Source organism: Microchirus variegatus, assembly GCF_963457635.1.
Source record: "Microchirus variegatus genome assembly, chromosome: 10".
NCBI lineage: Eukaryota > Metazoa > Chordata > Actinopteri > Pleuronectiformes > Soleidae > Microchirus > Microchirus variegatus.
Genome location: NC_139811.1, coordinates 917,672 through 938,120, shown reverse-complemented (window position 1 = coordinate 938,120; position 20,449 = coordinate 917,672). Strand labels below are relative to the sequence as shown.

Below are 20,449 nucleotides of genomic sequence, written 5' to 3'. Positions count from 1 at the left end.
CGACTTCACACCAAGCGATGCTACTTTTTGCAGCCGGCGTTTCAGAAAGTCTCCGCTCCCACGCACTCGCCCCTCGCTGCTGGTACTTGGGAATTATTCCAGGTATAAAGAGCAGGAACGGCACCTTTCTTAAACCTCGTCAAAAAATCGTCCCTTTTCAAATGCCGGCTGCAAACAAAGTCGTCCCGCAGTACCCTCACCGTCCAGTTCATCGTGCTATTGTAACGAGACTAACTTGTACAAAGGGGTTCACAACAATGTCGGGCTGACGTTCTGACTTTTTGATACGATAACTGCCTCACTTGTATCCGAAATCCGCTCATTTTACTCAAATTGACTCTACGACTTAGCACCTTCACTAGCGTCTCCGGGGAAACACGACCTACCGGAAGCAGCCCAGCGTACCAGCAGCCACGGTTGCTAGGCGGAAGTTCCATTGTGCACGTCGTCTATGACCTCTCCCCCAGAACCGCTCATCCCTGTTGGGCCGTAGGGAACGGGATCGTCGGTGCACGATGGGTTCAGTTTGTTTGTTTGTTTTTTAACAAAAAAAACAACAGAAAAATCTGTCAACGGGCCCAAATGAGTACATGAATTCAAAAAGTGATGTGTTAACTGCTGAGCTACTTTCCCAGTGTCCGAAATCGGGCACTGACGGGGATCATGGGCGTGTCGGCCATGTTGGAGTTGTGTTCAGACATGATGACTCACAAGTACAACACACTGTACAGTCTGTCTTTTGTGACTTTACTTGAACTGTGTACAGCTTTATTTCTTTGAGTTTTGTTTGAATTTGTGGGAAAATGAACTTTAGTTAGTTTGACTCTTAAAGGTGCATTATGTAATAAATGATAAAATCCTCCTAAAATGTCACAGAGACTCAGGAATAATGTTCATATAACAAACTGAACTCACCAACAACAACAGTACAGACAAAATATTTGCATTAAAACAAATATTTTTCAGACTGCAAATCATGTTTATGTTTTCAAATCATGTTTTGGCGTCATGTGGCGCCACCTACCGCCGTCTACCAATCATTGCAGTCAGTAGAGTCTCAGTTGCCGAGCAACCACGGGTTGCCAGTTACGTCAGAAAACGAAACCTAAAAGACCTCTGTATTTTGAATTTGAATGTAGTAACTGTTTTTGGCCACATTCTTACACATGGCGCCTTTAACTCTAACGTCAGGATGACGCTGGTGTAAAAGGATTTTTGTCTTTTCTTTTGCCTTCTCTCTGTTTAATGGATGTGTTCAATGTTTATTTCGTAGATTAATAAAAAAATATCAGTTACTGGTTCAGTCCATTCACGCGCTGTCCAGCTGTGATTTGTGACTTTAATGGACAGCAAGGGTCAAACATGTGAAAAACATGTTCATATTTTCAACGAGTATCCAAGTGTCCACAGACCGTCACATGTCCTGCGCGTGATTACGCAGACGCGAGGACGCCGGTGTTGGTTCATCCCCCCCCATCTCCGTCGTTGGTTCGCTCCAGCTGTGTGAACACACATACACACACACTCTCGTACACCCGTCGCCGTTAACGTCTGTTCGTAGAAAATGGCGTCAAACGGTGAGAAAACTCTGCTCATTTCGCTCCAGTGTTTTTGACTGAAGACTGAATCATTAGCTCCTGTTAGCGTTAGCAGCCGCTGCCGCTAGTTAGCAGTCAAACGCTAGATGCTAGCGGGCTAGCTACCTGGCTGTATGACGTCACGGTGTTTCTATTCTCTCGGTGGAAGAGAAACACGGACTTATGTGTGTATTTGTCTACGCTAACTTAAAGTTATCGTCTTTATTACGAACAGTGACCGCAGTAAAACGAGCCTGCTGTGGTTTAACGGACAGATAATAGTCAGCGGTGTTTGTGTTGTGCTACTGACCCAGTTTGAGCGGCGGTGGCCCCGCCTACCTTCATCATTTCACCGTTAACCCTCATTTTGTTCATGTGTTCATACATATACATGTTTGTTCATGTGTTCATACATATACATGTTTGAATGTTTGTTCATGTGTTCATACATATACATGTTTGAATGTTTGTTCATGTGTTCATACATATACATGTTTGAATGTTTGTTCATGTGTTCATACATATACATGTTTGTTCATGTGTTCGTACATATACATGTTTGAATGTTTGTTCATGTGTTCATACATATACATGTTTGTTCACACATATACATGTTTGAATGTTTGTTCATGTGTTCATACATGTTTGAATGTTTGTTCATACATGTACATGCTTGAATGTTTGTTCATGTGTTCAAACATATACATGCTTAAATGTTCATGTGTGCATACATGCTTGAATGTTTGTTCATACATGCTTCAGTGTTTGTTCATGTGTTCATTCATATTCATGCTTGAATGTTTGTGTACTTGTATTTTAACACTGTTATTTCCAGGTCAGCTCCTACAGTCAAACTAAAACAGTGTTACACTGGCACCGTTGCTAAGTGCTAAAATGTCCTATTCAAACTGCAATGTTTCTCTGGGCGTTTGCTCTTGTCGTTTTTGGCCGTTTTCTGCATATTATAGAGAGATAAAATATAATATTTTTCGACTAATTAATTAATTTTTTTGAAAACATACTTGTTGAAAAGACTGTCACTATAATAATATCTGAACTGTGCCAGACATGGTGGTTATCCTGAAAGTTGATAGTGATTACTACCTGCAGTACCCCCTACCAACCACTAATCAGAAGCATTGCACTACATTCTGAAAATGAATTAGCATACTCAAGTTGTGTGATCCATCATGTGTTGTCATTTCTAATATTGATGCTGTGTTTTGTTTATTACACAGATTATTCACAGCAGTCTGCACAGGGGTGAGTAATCTCATTTTTTTCTAACTATTACCCAGAATTCCTCAAACATTAGTGTCAGTACTCTTACTTTAATTTTTGAGAAGAACACACACACAAAACCTCTCACACTTAATCTACAAACCGTCCAACCGGAACTGTCCCTGGATTATATACTCATTTCTAATCCAGTCCTTCCTGTTCACTCTCAGCTTCTTCAACTCTGACACCTCAAGCTACAGCGCCACCTGTCTTTTACATGTGCTCATAGCAGGTCTCACTACTGTCTTGTCGACCTTCTCTTTCACGTTGTGTGTTAATCACACAGGGTTCCCACGGGTCCTTGAAATCCTTGAAAGTTTGTGAATATGACACAATATGTCAAGGCCCTTGAACTTTTTTGAAAATCACCCTAAATCAACGTGGGTCATGGAAAGTTTGTGAATTTTGTGCAAGAAAGAAGTGAAGTTGGTATTTAGGTCAATGTCTCCCTTGTTTGTTGCAACGCCACCTACTGTTTCATGCCATGCTTTGCTTTATGTGCGTAGACTATGCAGGACAAACGTGGAGTGGACATTGTCCTCTGTCTCTGTCTCTGCTGTTGACGTGAGATTCCGTGCAGAACAATGAGCGAGTAAAGTTCTGAGAAAGAGAGAGAAAATGACGACGTGATGTCTGGGAAATGAAAATTCCAAGGTCTCTGTCTCACCAAAGACAAATGTCCAAGTCTGACTTTGACCCTGAGGACAATCACTTGTCCTCCCATCTTAAGCTGAGTCGGCACATTCCATAATGTCTTTAGGAGTCCATGACAAACATCAACGACCAGTGACTCCTGCAGCTACTGCAGCTTTCATGACCATGAACTTGAACTTAGTGAGAAGCTAAAACAGCAGATAACCTGTGAACCTTGTTTTGAACCACGTCCTCACAGCTATGGCTCGTATGGTGGAGGTGGAGGTGGAAACCAGGGCTATGGTCAGTCCTCTGCTCAGAGCTACAGCCAGCAGGGATACGGAGGCTACAACCAAGACTCAGATGGCGGCTCTGGCTCCTACAACCAGGGAGGATACGGCAGCTATGGTCAACCACAGTCGGGTAGAAATGATGATTGTTTTCACATATTCACATCTACAGTCCACAGAGTTTCCCTCTCAGTGAAAACATGGCCACCATTGGGAGCAGACTATGATCGATTATATAACTTTATTATTATTATAATTGATTAAAGGTAACATAAATGTTAACTTTATCTTTTTTTATGTGCAATCGCCTGATTGTATGAATTGTTATTAAAATTATTATTCTTTTGTGATATCAGGAGTCACATCTGCGCTATGGAGGCAGCCATTTTGGACCATGTTTGTACAGTAGCCCATAATGGACAAATTTGACATCTTTTGAGTTTTGATACAAACTCAAGGCTGAATATGATGATATGATGTGAGAGGTGTTCAGCTGCAACAGGAAACTTTTACACACTGCACCTTTAACACATACTCACCTCATAAAATCTGTGTCAGTTTAAGAACATGTTCACGTCTTTATCTTCATTGTTAGACTGACTTTAACAACAGGAAACTAGTTTCTAAACCACTCACTCTCCCACACCAAAACCCATGGAGAAAACCAGTGATTTCAGCTCACAGGGACACAGGAGCTGCTGGTCTACTGCTGCCTCGTGTGGTCACTTTGTGTCACTGATGTAAATCTGAGCATAGAATTTTAAAGGCTGAATTCACAAAATAACATGTTTGAACTTAGTGATGGAGGCAGCAGTGGATCAACAACTCCTGTGATGTTAAAATCACTGGTTTTCTCTATGGGCTTTGGTGTGGGAGAGTGAGTGACTTTGGTGTGGGAGAGTGTGACATAGACATCGTAGACTTAAACTGACGTAGATGTTTATTATCCGAGTCTTCTGTGACGGCAGCCATGTTTTCACTGAGAGTGAGCGTCTGTGTCTCAGGCTGGTTCTTGGCTATGTGTCATTACCTGATAAAAACCCGAACTATACTTTAACAGGTTGTCCTGTCTTGTTTCTTTCTCCCAGGAGGTTATGGCTCTCCACCCTCTCACCAGGGTGGTGGTGGTGGTGGTGGTGGTGGTGGTGGTTATCCTCACTCCAGTCAGTCCTATAGCTCTGGAGGCTACAGCAGCAGTAACCAGCCGCCCAACATGAGCTACAACCAGCAGTCATCTTTCTGTGGTTACAGTCAGCAGCCGCCGTCCTCTTCATCCTCTGCAGGGTCAGACACCACCACTTCCTCTCATTCATCATCTCTCTCTTCATTCTGGATGACCGTTTATTACGGCGGTGTTTCTGTGCCAAACCACTCACTCTGCCACACCAAAGTCCACAGAGGAAATCTGTGATGTTCAGGAGTTGTTGATCCACTGCTGCCTCCATCACTCAGTTCAAATGTCTTATTTTGTCACTTCAGTGTTTGATTGACCGCAGTGACACAAAGTGACCACACGAGGCAGCAGAGGACCAGCAGCTCCTGTGTCCCTGTGAGCGAAAATCATTGGTTTTCTCTATGGACTTTGGTGTGGGAGAGTGAGTGGTTTACAAACTTCAGTTTCCTGTTGGAAAAGTCTGTCTCACAGTATTTTATTGTGTATTTGTATGTACACCATCTTTTATCATTGTGTTTTTCATGTTTTTCACAGCTATGAGGAAAACTCCCAGCCTCCGGGCTATAACCAGCCGCCCAGCGGTGGACAGAGCGGGGCTGGTTATGGCAGCAGTGGAGGTCAGAGTGGGGGTTATAGTGGGAGTGGGAGTCAACATGGAGGAGGAGGAGGAGGAGGAGGAGGAGGAGGAGGAGGAGGTCACTACAGTCAGCCCCCGAGCTACAGCTCCCCCCCTCCTCAGAGCTACAGTCAGCAGAGCCAGTACGGCCAAGGAGGAGGTCAGAACTTTAAGTTTTCTCCTCTTTTACCACTTTATCCTCCACGTGAGGGCTGAGCTCCATCACAGTCCATCACAGAGAGGGAGGGAGATTATTTGTGAAGATGTGATTGACTCACACAGCAGCTCTTGTGAGAGCGAGCACATAGCACCATCTAGTGGCTGCTCATCCACAAAAGGTTTTATGTTTTAATGTTTATGTGTAACATCAGTTAAAGGAGACATATTATGCAAAGTCAACTTTTTAATCATTTTAATACTTAAAATATTTTTACCCCTATGAGTTTGCAAAGTGTGAAAAAAGATGACTCATGTTTTTGTCGAAGTACGGGAGATAAAACACGCCATGTTGACTTCTTTTTGTTACTTCACAAGCATCAAAGCCAACAACGTCCAACTGTTTAGATTAAAGTTAGAAAGACTTCCTGAAAACATACTTTCATCTCAAACTTTTATCAAAGGACATTTAAGAAGTTGAAAAATGACAGAAACGTGAAAATATTCACATTTAAGAAGCTGAAAAATGACAGAAACGTGAAAATATTCACATTTAAGAAGCTGAAAAATGACAGAAATGTGAGAATATTCACATTTAAGAAGCTGAAAAATGACAGAAACATGAAAATATTCACATTTAAGAAGCTGAAAAATGACAGAAACGTGAGAATATTCACATTTAAGAAGCTGAAAAATGACAGAAACGTGAAAATATTCACATTTAAGAAGCTGAAAAATGACAGAAACGTGAGAATATTCACATTTAAGAAGCTGAAAAATGACAGAAACGTGAAAATATTCACATTTAAGAAGCTGAAAAATGACAGAAACGTGAAAATATTCACATTTAAGAAGCTGAAAAATGACAGAAACGTGAAAATATTCACATTTAAGAAGTTGAAAAATGACAGAAACGTGAAAATATTCACATTTAAGAAGCTGAAAAATGACAGAAACATGAAAATATTCACATTTAAGAAGCTGAAAAATGACAGAAACGTGAGAATATTCACATTTAAGAAGCTGAAAAATGACAGAAACATGAAAATATTCACATTTAAGAAGCTGAAAAATTACATAAACGTGAAAATATTCACATTTAAGAAGCTGAAAAATGACAGAAACGTGAAAATATTCACATTTAAGAAGCTGAAAAATGACAGAAATGTGAAAATATTCACATTTAAGAAGCTGAAAAATGACAGAAACATGAAAATATTCACATTTAAGAAGCTGAAAAATGACAGAAATGTGAAAATATTCACATTTAACAAGCTGAAAAATTACAGAAACATGAAAATATTAACATTTAAGAAGCTGAAAAATGACAGAAACGTGAAAATATTCACATTTAAGAAGCTGAAAAATGACAAACGTGAATATATTCACATTTAAGAAGCTGAAAAATGACAGAAACATGAAAATATTCACATTTAAGAAGCTGAAAAATGACAGAAACATGAAAATATTCACATTTAAGAAGCTGAAAAATTACATAAACGTGAAAATATTCACATTTAAGAAGCTGAAAAATGACAGAAACGTGAAAATATTCACATTTAAGAAGCTGAAAAATGACAGAAACGTGAAAATATTCACATTTAAGAAGCTGAAAAATGACAGAAATGTGAAAATATTCACATTTAAGAAGCTGAAAAATGACAGAAACATGAAAATATTCACATTTAAGAAGCTGAAAAATGACAGAAATGTGAAAATATTCACATTTAACAAGCTGAAAAATTACAGAAACATGAAAATATTAACATTTAAGAAGCTGAAAAATGACAGAAACGTGAAAATATTCACATTTAAGAAGCTGAAAAATGACAAACGTGAATATATTCACATTTAAGAAGCTGAAAAATGACAGAAACATGAAAATATTCACATTTAAGAAGCTGAAAAATGACAGAAACATGAAAATATTCACATTTAAGAAGCTAAGAAATGTGAGAATATTCACATTTAAGAAGCTGAAAAATGACAGAAACGTGAAAATATTCACATTTAAGAAGTCGAAAAATGACAGAAAGTATTCACACTCACTCACTGATTAAATCAAGAGTTTGTGATTTGACTTTTGTGCTGTATATTTACGTTGTTTTTTTTGCTGAATGTTGCTTTGAGTATCTGCTAAAGCTATTTTTGCAAAAACAGTGTTTCTCCTAGAAAAGTGATTTAGCTCTGATTTTCTCCACTTTCCTTCAGGATACGGAGGTGACAGCCCTCCGATGAGTGGAGGAGGAGGAGGAGGAGGAGGAGGGTATGGTGGCCCTGATGAAGGATATGGAGGTCATGATGGCCGTGGAGGCCGGGGCCGTGGCGGCAGCGGTGGATTTGGAGGTCGTGGCGGCGGCTGCTATGATCGTGGTTTTGACAGAGGTGGACGTGGTGGACCAAGAGGACGAGGAGGAATGGGGTGAGTGTTAAAACGAGTTCATTCATCCCAAAGCAACACTTTTCAAACGTGGGACGAAATTATTATTATTATTATTATTATTATAATATGTTGTTGTTTTTGTTCTTTCCAAACTAAAAACACTGAACATTTATGGTTTAAAAAAAAAGAAACAACAACATGGTCCAAGTCTTTATGTGGCTCCTCCCACCACCTCAGAGTGGCTAGTTGTTTATTATTAACAGAAATATAACATTATAAATGACATTGTAGTAATAGAGTTGTGTCATTTTGAAAAGTAGAGGGCAGTAAAATGACTCAAGTCTCTGTGAGTTCATTTACACTTTCACCTTCAAAGTGAACTGGAATTAAACCAGTAAAAAACTGTTTAATGGAAAACTAACAGACGAGGAAATTAAACACTTTCTCAGTATATCTAGATATTTAGATGTAAATGCACCACACACACACACACACACACACACACATATACACACACACCCACACACAGGGTGTGTTAAATCAAATAAGTCACTGTAACCTGAGCAAACAACGCAGGGAAGAATCAATATTTGTCTGAATCAGACTTTAGGATGAAATGGTGCTGCAGCACTGACGCGTGTCATTCATCAGCTGCTTCTTACTCAGTCACACACATGCATCTCTTCTTCTGCTGCTGCTGTTTAATGTCATTTAGATTGAAACACTGTTTCCTGAGTGTCTGTGTCTACAACACCATGGTATCAGCACTGAAAACTCCAAACTGGATGGTAAAGAACCAGTCGCCCTGAATCTTTGATTGTTTCCTCACGTATTCAACGTGACGTGTTTAGCAAACATCCTCAAACAAACCAAAGACATTTACTTTGCTGTCACTGAGGGAAAAGCATTATTAGTCGTTGATTGATGAGGCAACTCCACCTGTTTGGTGAATAAACGCTGGTCCACTGCTTTGATTTCATCGTCCAAAAATCATTCTGGAAAAGAGTCAATCGTGGTTTAAAGAACAGAATATAACGGTGTAACCAGGGTAACCACCTGGAGTCGTGTGTCCAAGTACAAAATAAAGGTCATGTAAAACGGGGTTAAGCTCAGACGAGACTCGCTTTGTTTTTTTAAAAGTTACGCACTGCAGCTTTAAGGTTATTGAACATTTGTGTTGATTTGAGCGAAACTAAAGCTGTCACTCACACAGCAACACCACGTGTTATTAAATGTACTCTCTCTAGCACTAACTTTCCACTCGACGTCGCCATCACCTGCCTTTTCTCACCTGTCCCCGCCTCCTCCCTGTGTCATACTCTGCTTTAATCAATCTTTGAATCTTCTCCTAGGCTTTTACCTTCACTCCAGGCTGGCTTTCCACTCTTAAGCTGTCATTTGGGGAAATTTCACAGTGGGGGAAGTTGCCACACACGTACAGTCTTCTTGTAGTAATTAAAAATACTCCTACTTGTTTTCATGGATTTGCTGCATTTTATTTGGGTAAAAATAAAGACCGTCTTCAACCTAAAATAAGGACAAACGTACCCTGCACCAATCCAGGGACTAAAAGTCTTAATGTTTAGGTTGGTTAATTGACTCAAAAACCAAAGATTTTAGTGAAAGTGAGCGAAAACAAAGACGAGGTCTTTAAACGCCTCCTGTGGTGAGTTCAGGAGACTCTGAACGAGACGAGGCTGAGTTTAATGAAGACACTGAGAGTGAAGGAGAAATCGCTGTCAGCACCAGACTTCAGTGTGTGTCCTTTCTTTCTTCCTCTTCATCAGAATGGCCGATCGAGGAGGATTCAATAAGTTTGGTGGTAAGTGATTTAAAAAAACAAAAAAACACTAAAGGGAGGGGTCATCAGAGGTCATAGGTCAAGTTTAAAGTGTGTAATAAGTTATTGTATTGTAATCAGATATTATTTTCCACTACATGGTCCCGGCGTGGTTTGGTCTGGTTTTCCATGACTTCATAGCTCCTCCTCAGTGTGGGCGGAGTCATCACAGCGTGGTTGCGTGAAACTGTGGTGACGTGGTTTTCTACACAACACAAACATAAACTAGTGACTTTAAAGCAGTTGTTTTGGGTTAAAGTCAATCATTTAAAGTGGACCTAGACCTGAAGTTCCAATTAAGGCTGTTTTTTAGTGTGTATCTGCGTCATTACCTTGTGTATGAAGCCCTGAAGGTTCTAAACAAACAGTTCAGCCACTGCTGAGAACGCTGTGTTTTATTGTAATCTCAGGCTCAGCGAGATCTCTGAAAAAACCCAGTCCGGTTACGTAAACAGCGGTTCTCCTGAACAGCAGATCCTCCTGCTCCAGGCACTAGTCCGGGCACATCCTGGTTGCGTACATTGAACTGCAGAAGAAGAATAACGTCCGTTGTGGAGGTGTTTCACGAGCGACAGTGTCTTCTGACTCTGGGTCTGACTCCGGGTCAAAGGTCGTCAAAGGGACTGAGGCGGGGAGTCGTGAAGAAGCTATTTTTAAACACTGTTAAAACAATATTTTGATAATGAGGAGCAGTGCATCCACCGTTCCAGAGGGGGGAGCTGCGCTTCTGAGAGCTGGTGTTGTGCTGATGTCACTTCCGGGTACTGGCCAATCACAAGACAGTTGGGAAGGCTCTACAACACACTCTGTCTTCTGGGTGTGAGATTTATGTCTGAAATATCGCGGCTGGGGAACAGCGTCAGAAAAGAGAGATTTCTATCGGCTCGTTTACAGCAACTAGGAGGTTTTTGAGCATAAAAACAAGTTAATGTATGTAAGTAGACCTCCATAACTAACATATATGTGCAACAGGACCACTCTATGTGGGCTTAAAATATGTGTTGACAGAATGGTTCAGTACTTCAGACTCTGAACTGAAATACAGCTGAACGTGTTCCCGATTGATGACTTTTTTAACTTGAATCTACACTTGGACATCGTTGTCTTAAATTCTTGTGTCGGACGTGGCGTTCACGACTCTTCAGTGACGACACTCTCTGACCAGGTACCAGGTTCTATCACTGATGGAGTTGAGCTGAGTTGGGACTGTGTCGTGGAAAAGAGTGTGAGAGTGACCTCGGTTCAGGGAAAATCATCAATCAATCATCACTTCAGACATTTTTAATCAAGTCACCCAGAAACTGTTCCTGTCACAAAGACAACATTGGTTAGTTAGGCCCACCACAACAACACATATATCCTTATACTATGAACTATGTCATAAACGTTATAATGTGAAATGTATGTTCTATTAACAATGAACGTATACGTGATACAAGGAAATGTTCAACAGTGTTGATCAAACCTGGAAATGACGATGTTCTCAAATGTCTTGTTTTTGTCGACAAACCAAAACGATTCCGTTTCTAATGATTTCTTTGTTTTCTGGAGCAAAGAAAGCAGAACATGTTCACATATTCATATATTCACATATACAAAAAAAAGCTTTCAGTAATGGATCTTATTTTTAATTATATATATATATATATTAAATATAACTGTTTAATAATCTCAAAAAACACATTAATGGCCCGTCTCGCCAATCTACATTTTATGTCTGCACTGCAGTGCAATTATATAAACATGAAGCTCGGCCCAGTGAACTTTTAGGCTGAATCCCAATTCCACCCCTTAGCCCTCCCCCTTCCCCCTCCCCCTTTGTCGGAGTTCCCCTTGGCCCTCAAAACAGAGTTGAGGGAGCGAGGGGTACGAACGTTCCCCTAAGAAATGAGACACACCTCCATTACGTCATCACGTCGTCCGGACTTGACGCTCGCGGACTGTTACATCAACAAGCCGATGCGCTGCTTGTTGATGTAACAATCCAAAAATGCCGTCCTCACAAGTAATGTCTGTTGCCTGGGCTATTTTTCTGTTTTTACGACTGTCAGCTGCTAAACAACGACATCAGCGGCAACGCTGTGAGGAGTGTTCACACACACACAGTTACAGCGACTGCAGACCCGCTGCATTACCATAGCCACTCACACACACACACACACACTAAGCGGTGGAATTGGGATTCAGCCTTAGTCTGGATGATGATGCACAACATTTCATGTGGCAGACCTTTGCACAGCAGAGGGCGCTGTTCTTGTGTGTGTTTTGGTGTGAGGACTGGATGGAGTTTGAGTCTAAAGATGAGTCACAGAAAACTTTCCTTGATTTAACAAACGTTACACAATCAGTGAAGTAACATGAGAAAATCCAAAGCAGCTTCTCCAGATGAGTGAAGTGATGCCTGTGAAACTGGTTTTATTGAACCTGGTGAATGTTATCAGCTCTGTGTAGCTGATGTCACCTGACTGTGTGTGTGTGTGTGTGTGTGTGTGTGTGTGTGTGTGTGTTGTTTGGATAAAGCAAAGGGCGAAGGCTTGTTGTTCCTTCAGTTTGAATGATGACATGTAATAGGTTTACTGTGAGTGTGACAGTGCTGCTACAGCAGGGCCGTCACACTCCGAACACCGGGGGGCCAAAGGGCGTGTGGTCAGGTCAAGAAAAAAAACTGTTCACTCGTGGGCGGCAATAAGAGATTAAAATGATATCATCATTTTAAAAGTTTTTGTTTTAATGATGTAAAATAAATCTAGCAGTTAGGGTTCAACTAAGGATTATTTTTTCATCGTCCATTCAGCTAAAAAAAAAAATAAAAAAAGTTTGTCGAACCTGGAAATGATGATGTAATTTGAATCGCATCCAAAAATAATTCAGATTGAATGATTTTGTCGTTCTATAGAGCAAAGAAACTTAGAAAATATTCACATTTAAGAAGCTGAAAAATCACTGAAACTTGGCTTTAATTGTTAAAAAAAAAAAACACAATCAATAATCAAAATTGGTGACGATTAATTCAGTTTTTTTTTCACAATTGAATAATTGTGTGTGTGTGTGTATATATATATATATATATATAAACGTAAGCATTCTGTCATAATGAATCACTCTGTCATAAGCTGAAGTGAGAGTTAAAAACTGGTAGAAATGTAAAGGTTTGACACCATCACCTGTTCATGTAACTCTGTAAATGCTGAGTCATCTGTGAGGTCAGAGGTCACAGAGGTCAGAGGTCAGAGGTCAGACCTGTGTGGTCTCAGACATTTCTCAAAGTGAATAAAATCCAATTCACTCCATGTGAAATAAGGAAAAGGTGGTTGGTGTGTGTGTGTGTGTGTGTGTCGGTGCGAGGGGGTGTGGCCTCAGCAAAGAAACACTGTTCTGCTGCATCATGGTCATGTGATCACTGAACAGTGTGTGAGGGTCATGTGAGGAAGAGGAGGATGATGAGGATTATTTACACCACTGTGTTTGAACTTCTCATCATTTCCTCTTTCTGTCGTTCAGTTCCTTCAACTGGTAAATCAACATATTAGTAGGGAGGTTAAGGCCAAAAAATAGGCCTTTGACTTCAAGTCATGATGCAAAGGTCCCCTTTGGTATGGAAGTACATTAGGACCATACAAATAAATGTATCCTAAGACACAAGTGAGATCACACTTTGTATCGGAAATAAACACGTTTTTTCAAAAATGGCCGCTAATACGCCGAAAATACACTTGAGCCCATATCTTTGCTTCTGTTATAGCTACAATGACACATTTGGTGTCAAAGTGTACATTTTGGGGGTCAAGGAATCTAATAAAAGAGGTTTCAAGTTTTAGAAACCAACATTTATCCCCTTATTATGACAATTGGGGGTAAAAATGCACATTTCACATTGTGTCATCGAACTGTCATCAAAGTGACACTTTGAGGGACACATGATTTACCCATTGAAAAGAAAAATGTGTTTAATGTTATATAACTAATAACTAGCTAACTAGTTAGCTTGGGTAAGGGTTACCCTACAGATGGAAAAAACATTAGATCCCTCTTCATCATTCAAGCTGCGAAACAATCCTGAAAGATTGCAATCGTGTAACAAAGAAGCTGTCGACAACATCCAGGACCTGAAGACATGAGGGGATCTGCCTGAGTTTATAGTGGATATTATAGTAGGGAGGTTAAGTGACTTTTGACTTCAAGTCATGATGCAAATGTCCCCTTTGGCATGGAAGTACCTTAGGGCCATAGAAATAAATTAGAAATTTATATCTAAAATACGCAAATCTTTTTCAAAATGGTCTCCGACCGTACTTGAGATGCCCATAGCTTTGCTTCTATTATAGCTAAAATAACACATTTGGTGTGAAAGTGTAAATTTTTGGGGTCAATGAATCCAATAAAATAGGTTCCAAGACTAAAAATATATTATATATTCTATATAATATATAATAATACTATTCTCCTTACCATGACAATTGGAGGTAAAATATACATTTTTTTATTTAAAAAACGCATGCCAAAAACACATTCCATTTACAACACTAAGATGATTCCCTATATGTCTGTACCACTGTGGGAACATGAGCCATGACATCCACAGAGAGACATGCAAGGCTGCCTCTGCATGCAACATTTGCATAGCTCCATGTACTGATCATAATCTTCATGAGCACATAGAGAGTAGCTCCAGACACCTGATGCACGTATCGGGTTCTGCAAATGTGGTTAACACTAGGGATGCACCGATTGATCGGCTGGTGACCAGAATTGGCCAATTTTCACGTGACCGGCCATGAACGGCGACCGGGCCGGTCAGACAGAGATATGGCGGTCAAATGCACGTGCACACCACATGATCAAAAGCACGCCTCAACAGCAACACACGTTAAGACATGAGCTGGTGCAGGTGGAGAGGAGGAGATGGCAAGTTAACTCAGAGAGTCGACAGAAAGAGAAGTTAAAATCGGTATCGGCAGGTCAAACTCCCTGAATAACCGGAAATTGCAATTGGCCCAAAAACTGACAATAGGTGCATCCCTAGTTAACACAAATCGAGATGCCACTTTAAGTAAGAGCTGTGGTTCACCCGCTGCCATCCAGTCAGTCACCAGACACACTCCACAGCATCTTCTCTGTATGCATTGGCCCCAATGTTACCAGAAAGGAATCCTCGCCAAGCTCTGTCTGGGGAAACTTCCACTAAAGTTACTTGGCCAGTGTGAGGAGTGGTTGATAAGGTACCATTACTGGTGTCTGACCTGGATTAAGGTAGCTGATTGTTTGTCTGAGTACTTTTATTGCATGCCAAGCAAGGGGCTGAAGTAGCCTCTGTGATGCTGTCATAATATGCAGCCCATGAGATCCATTCTCCGGATTGAAGGTTCTCTTTCACGAGAAGGTTTCTGACTCTCTCTAACCACTAACCTCTCTCTAACCTTCTTCAATCACACTGATGAGAGGACGGGAGGCTGGATGAGGATGACTGTTGGTATTCAGGGCAGGAACATACAAAACCTCATCAGGTGGCAGTGACACATCCAGATCCATTGTTGTTTAGTGAGGTGGCAAGGATTTCACAAGCTTCTTCCCCATTTCAGCTGGATCTAGGATGTCAGTCAGATTCTCAGTCTGTTGACTGTCTAAAGAGAAGTGCTGTTGAATGATGCTGATGCATGTACCATGGAGGGCTGATGTTGCTATTTTTGATGATGGGCTGTGGTCAATGTTATCAAAACCACTATTGATAACCTTGACTGCCTGTGGTGGGACCACAACACCAATCTGCTCCAGTGACTGATCACCGAATTCACTAACTCTATGCTGAATGTTTTCAAGCGGTCATATGACACACATCCTCTTTAATGCATGGTCTCCACCAGATATCTACTACCACTTTGCTGGTGTAGTTTCATTGCCAGATATAGCGAAGCTGGTTTCTGAGCTGCATCTTGCAGAGTTGAATATTATTTGCTGCCCAATGGAAGTTGCATCCTGGGATTTCTCAGGTCCAGGAGATGGCTGATCAATACCCGATCCATCAAGAAGCATGTGTAAGAATGATCTCAGCATGGGAGGGATAGAATCAGCTTCACATGAAGTTGGGAAGGAACCTGTAAAAGCATGATTCATGGGGAGATACTCTTGCCGAAAGATTTTGGCTGCTTGGAAGATGATGGAGACATCAGTAGATGTGTTATTTTTCATGTCAACAACAGCTCTGCTCAGGTCATCATCAAATACAAGGGACCAGACACAATTAATTTGGACTGATCTGATGTCAGGAATCGGGCGTTCAATATCCTCCCGAAGGCATGTGGTGTTGCATTTAATGTTTATAAATCCGAGATTAGCAATATGCTCGTCATTGAAGGCTGTCGAGTCACACATCACCAGTGATTCCCCTGAGCAACGATAGTCCTCGACATATTCAAGCAACTCATTGAGGATAAACAATCAGCTTGAATCATCAGCTGAACTGCATCCTGACTACCACCACTAATATCCACTATAAACTCAGGCAGATCCCCTCATGTCTTCAGCTCCTGGATGTTGTCGACAGCTTCTTTGTTACACGACTGCAATCTTTCAGGATTGTTTCGCAGCTTGAATGATGAAGAGGGATCTAATGTTTTTTCCATCTGTAGGGTAACCCTTACCCAAGCTAACTAGTTAGCTAGTTATTAGTTATATAACATTAAACACATTTTTCTATTCAATGGGTAAATCATGTGTCCCTCAAAGTGTTAACCTTTCACCTCAGACCTTGAACAGCTGTCACAGATGGGATGTGTTGTCGCAGGAACTGATGCATAAGCTACTCCTGACTGGTCAAAATCTCATGCTACTTAGGACAAATGTAATGTACAGAAGTAGCTGCACTGCTTAAATACAACATTAATGTTTTTGAAGGAAAATATAAATAAAGTCACTTTGATGACACAGTTTGATGACACAATGTGAAATGTGCGTTTTTACCCCCAATTGTCATAATAAGGGGAAAAATATTGGTTTCTTAAACTTGAAACCTATTTTATTAGATTCCTTGACCCCCAAAATGTACACTTTGACACCAAATTTGTCATTGTAGCTATAACAGAAGCAAAGATATGGGCTCAAGAGTATTTTCGACACATTGGCGGCCATTTTTGAAAAAACGTGTTTATTTCCGATACGAAGTGTGATCTCACTTGTGTCTTAGGATACATTTATTTGTATGGTCCTAATGTACTTCCATACCAAAGGGGACCTTTGCATCATGACTTTAAGTCAAAAGTCACTTAACCTCCCTACTATATCTGTCATTCAGGTCTGTGTGTGTGTGTGTCTGTCTGTCTGTGTGTGTGTGTGTCTGTCTGTCTGTGTGTGTGTGTGTGTGTGTCTCTGTCTGTGTGCGTGTGTGTCTGTGTCTGTCTGTGTGTGTCTGTGTCTGTCTGTCTGTCTGTGTGTGTGTGTGTCTGTGTGTCTCTGTCTGTGTGTGTGTGTGTCTGTGTGTCTCTGTCTGTGTGTGTGTGTCTGTGTCTGTGTGTCTGTCTGTGTGTGTCTGTGTCTGTGTGTCTGTCTGTGTGTGTCTGTGTCTGTCTGTGTGTGTGTCTGTGTGTCTCTGTCTGTGTGTCTGTCTGTCTGTCTGTCTGTCTGTGTGTGTGTCTGTCTGTCTGTCTGTGTGTGTGTGTGTCTGTCTGTCGGTCTGTCTGTCTGTCTGTCTATCTGTGTCCGTGTGTCTGTCTGTCTGTCTGTCTGTGTGTCTGTCTGTGTGTGTCTGTGTCTGTCTGTGTGTGTGTCTGTGTGTCTCTGTCTGTGTGTCTGTCTGTCTGTCTGTGTGTGTGTCTGTCTGTCTGTCTGTCTGTCTGTGTGTCTGTGTGTGTGTGTGTCTGTCTGTCTGTCTGTCTGTCTGTCTATCTGTGTCCGTGTGTGTCTGTCCGTGTGTGTGTGTGTGTGTGTGTAAAAATACAGCAGAAACTGCTCCAGACTTTTCATTAAAACAGCTTAAACCACGAGAATCCTTTTCTTAAGTCTTTGTTTACTTTCTCAGTGTTTCCTCATCACCAGGAGGTTTGCGTTGTTGAAGCGTTTCCACGGCGTCTCCATCGTCAGATTAACTTTCGTATGGATCTGATCCAGATTACAGGTTTGGTGACAGGGTTCACATGTTTGTGTTCTGGTGGTTCTGGTTTCTGGACAGATCCAGAAAACATCACAGGTGATTTAAACCGGTCCAAAACAGATTGATTGGGTCAAATTAAAAACCCAATTAAGTCGAGGTGAAGTGTGTGAAAAACAAGTGTTAAATGGTCAAAGTGGTGAAGGTCTGTTTAAACCCAGGGTGAGTGGCTCACAATCGCTCAGAGAAAGCCACGATATCATGTTGTTCTGGTGAAGGCCTGCGAGCCGACCTGAGATGAACCGATGAATGAAAGTCTGTTCAGTGTCAAACGTCGTGAGTCTGTGTTGAACTGTGGGGGAAATGTAAAGTAGACAAAGGGATGAAGGAGGTGCTTCAACATGGTCCACTGAAGGCTCTCATGTGCTCAAGCCAGAGACCGTTGATCAATAAATGCATCATAAATAATAAATGCCTGATCCTGGGCCACAGAATGTTCTCCAGGTCAATAATGTGCACAGTCTGGTTTTGGTCAACTCATAATAACGTAGTTCTAATTCTGTCGGAGGCTTCTGAGAAATGTAATTACAGTCGACGCAGAAGAGTGATTTAATGACGGCGTCAGATTCATGTTGGAATGTCGTATCTCAACATGGTTAAAGTCATGCTTTGACGTGCTGACGTGTCGTCGGAGGTCTGCGATATCACGTTAGATTCACGCCTCCTGCTAGCGCTGTGTGTGTGTGCGTGTGCGTGTGCGCGTGCGCGTGTGTGTGTGTGTGTTCACTCCCACAACTCATTTGTGTTTTTTGTCCTCTCAAGGACCAAGAGATCCAGGACATGGACCTGGAGGACCTGGAGGACCCGGAGGCTTCAGTAAGTCTATTATTATTGGGTCACATTTTATCGGTTGCTATGGTGACCTCCTGTGTGTTGTGAAGCCCCTCCCCCTCTGGTATTTCAGTCAGACTGCACGCGCTCATTACCACAGTAAAACACATCAGCTGAGAGTCGACAAAAACCATCTCTTCTGTGAAATGTAAACTTGTTGTTACGACCAGGCCTAGGGGAAAAACCTGATCACAGCAAGAATTAAAGAGACTCCCTCCTCCCAACTTCCACCAGCAACACACAACAGAAACAATTTTAAAGCTTTATTAAAACCAAGCACAAAATGTCTGCTGCCAGTCGAGTTTTGAGGAAGTCCAGTTATCCGTCTGCGTCACCACGTAGACCACTCGAGCCTTTATACTTCTGCGTCGTGGTGACGGATGAGGCGCTGCAATTTCCCGCCCGATCAGTAGGGGTCGCTGCGCAACGTTGTTGTGCTTTTGGCTACAGTGAGCAATGGCGTCCGAGGGAGAAAGACTGTTGTTGTTGAAACAGTGGCCGTTTGTCACTTTTCTGTGTCACGGAACGCAGTTTTAAGATAATTTGAGGCGAGAAATTGGCCATTTAGAGTCTAAACATGTGCTGTGTGTGTTAAGATATGACGTATTTATAGTTTGGCAGCGACGAAGTCGGCGGTGTTCAGCTCCGCTTCTGAGGACGCTTGGTGCTCACTGTGAGCCGGCACAGAGCAGCTTCGCTCGGCCTGTCCTGAGGACCAATCGCAGCTCTTGCCGTCTCCGTTGTCCCTTGACGGAGTGACGGACACTTAAAAAATATTCTGTGCAGTCGGAGACGACGCAGAGGCTCTACAACAGGTTTTGCGTCGACGCAGAGGACTCTGCGTAACCTACGCAGAGCACTTTACGCAGGAGTATAAATTGGGCTTAACACTGAGACAGTTTATCGTCACATTTATCAGCCGGCTATTTTAATTGCAATTACAAGGTTTGAAGTTTATTTGTATATCACTGTTCACAGAGCAACGCAAGAAATACATCGAAAAATCACAGAATAAAAGCAAGACATGAAAATGACATGAACATCATTTTTAACATTATCAGAGATAAAAGCGTGGCCTGTTTTCCACGAGCTGACAGAGCAGAGCAGACCTCAGAAGAACTGAGTCCTGATGATCTTAGAGCTCTGGATGCTTCATAGGGAACTCATATAAGTCCAGGACGTACTTTTGGTCCAAGACCATTCAGTGCTTTGAAAACCAAAAATAAGATTTTAAAATCTATCCTTAGAAGAAGAAGAAGACCTAAACATTGTGCTTTAACCACCAATCATATCATAACATCAGGTGCATTTGACATTAAAATAAAACTCACCGGACTCGTCGTGTAAATCTATCCTCTGTTTTCTGTTTTCTATCTGTGTTTTCATGATTCAGCTTTGTGTTGTTGCTTTTCTTCGAACAGTGCAGGACCAGGATAACTCTGATAACAACACCATCTTTGTACAAGGCCTGGGCGACGACTACACTGTGGAATCAGTGGCTGACTTTTTTAAGCAGATTGGGATCATT

The 20,449-nt window shown here is 41.4% G+C and overlaps 1 protein-coding gene across 1 annotated transcript in view; it reads left to right on the top strand.

Annotated features, from left to right (window-relative positions):
- Positions 1–1,471: 1,471 nt before the first annotated feature.
- fus (FUS RNA binding protein) overlaps positions 1,472–20,449 on the top strand; it is a 20,968-nt gene continuing 1,990 nt past the window's right edge. Inside the window, exons 1-9 of the mRNA XM_083896467.1 lie at positions 1,472–1,577; positions 2,816–2,840; positions 3,751–3,914; positions 4,870–5,065; positions 5,490–5,731; positions 7,939–8,149; positions 9,898–9,932; positions 18,853–18,906; positions 20,343–20,449. Of these exons, the coding sequence (XP_083752593.1) occupies positions 1,565–1,577; positions 2,816–2,840; positions 3,751–3,914; positions 4,870–5,065; positions 5,490–5,731; positions 7,939–8,149; positions 9,898–9,932; positions 18,853–18,906; positions 20,343–20,449 (1,047 nt within the window). The 5' untranslated portion in view covers positions 1,472–1,564. The remainder of the gene's footprint in view (positions 1,578–2,815; positions 2,841–3,750; positions 3,915–4,869; positions 5,066–5,489; positions 5,732–7,938; positions 8,150–9,897; positions 9,933–18,852; positions 18,907–20,342) is intronic.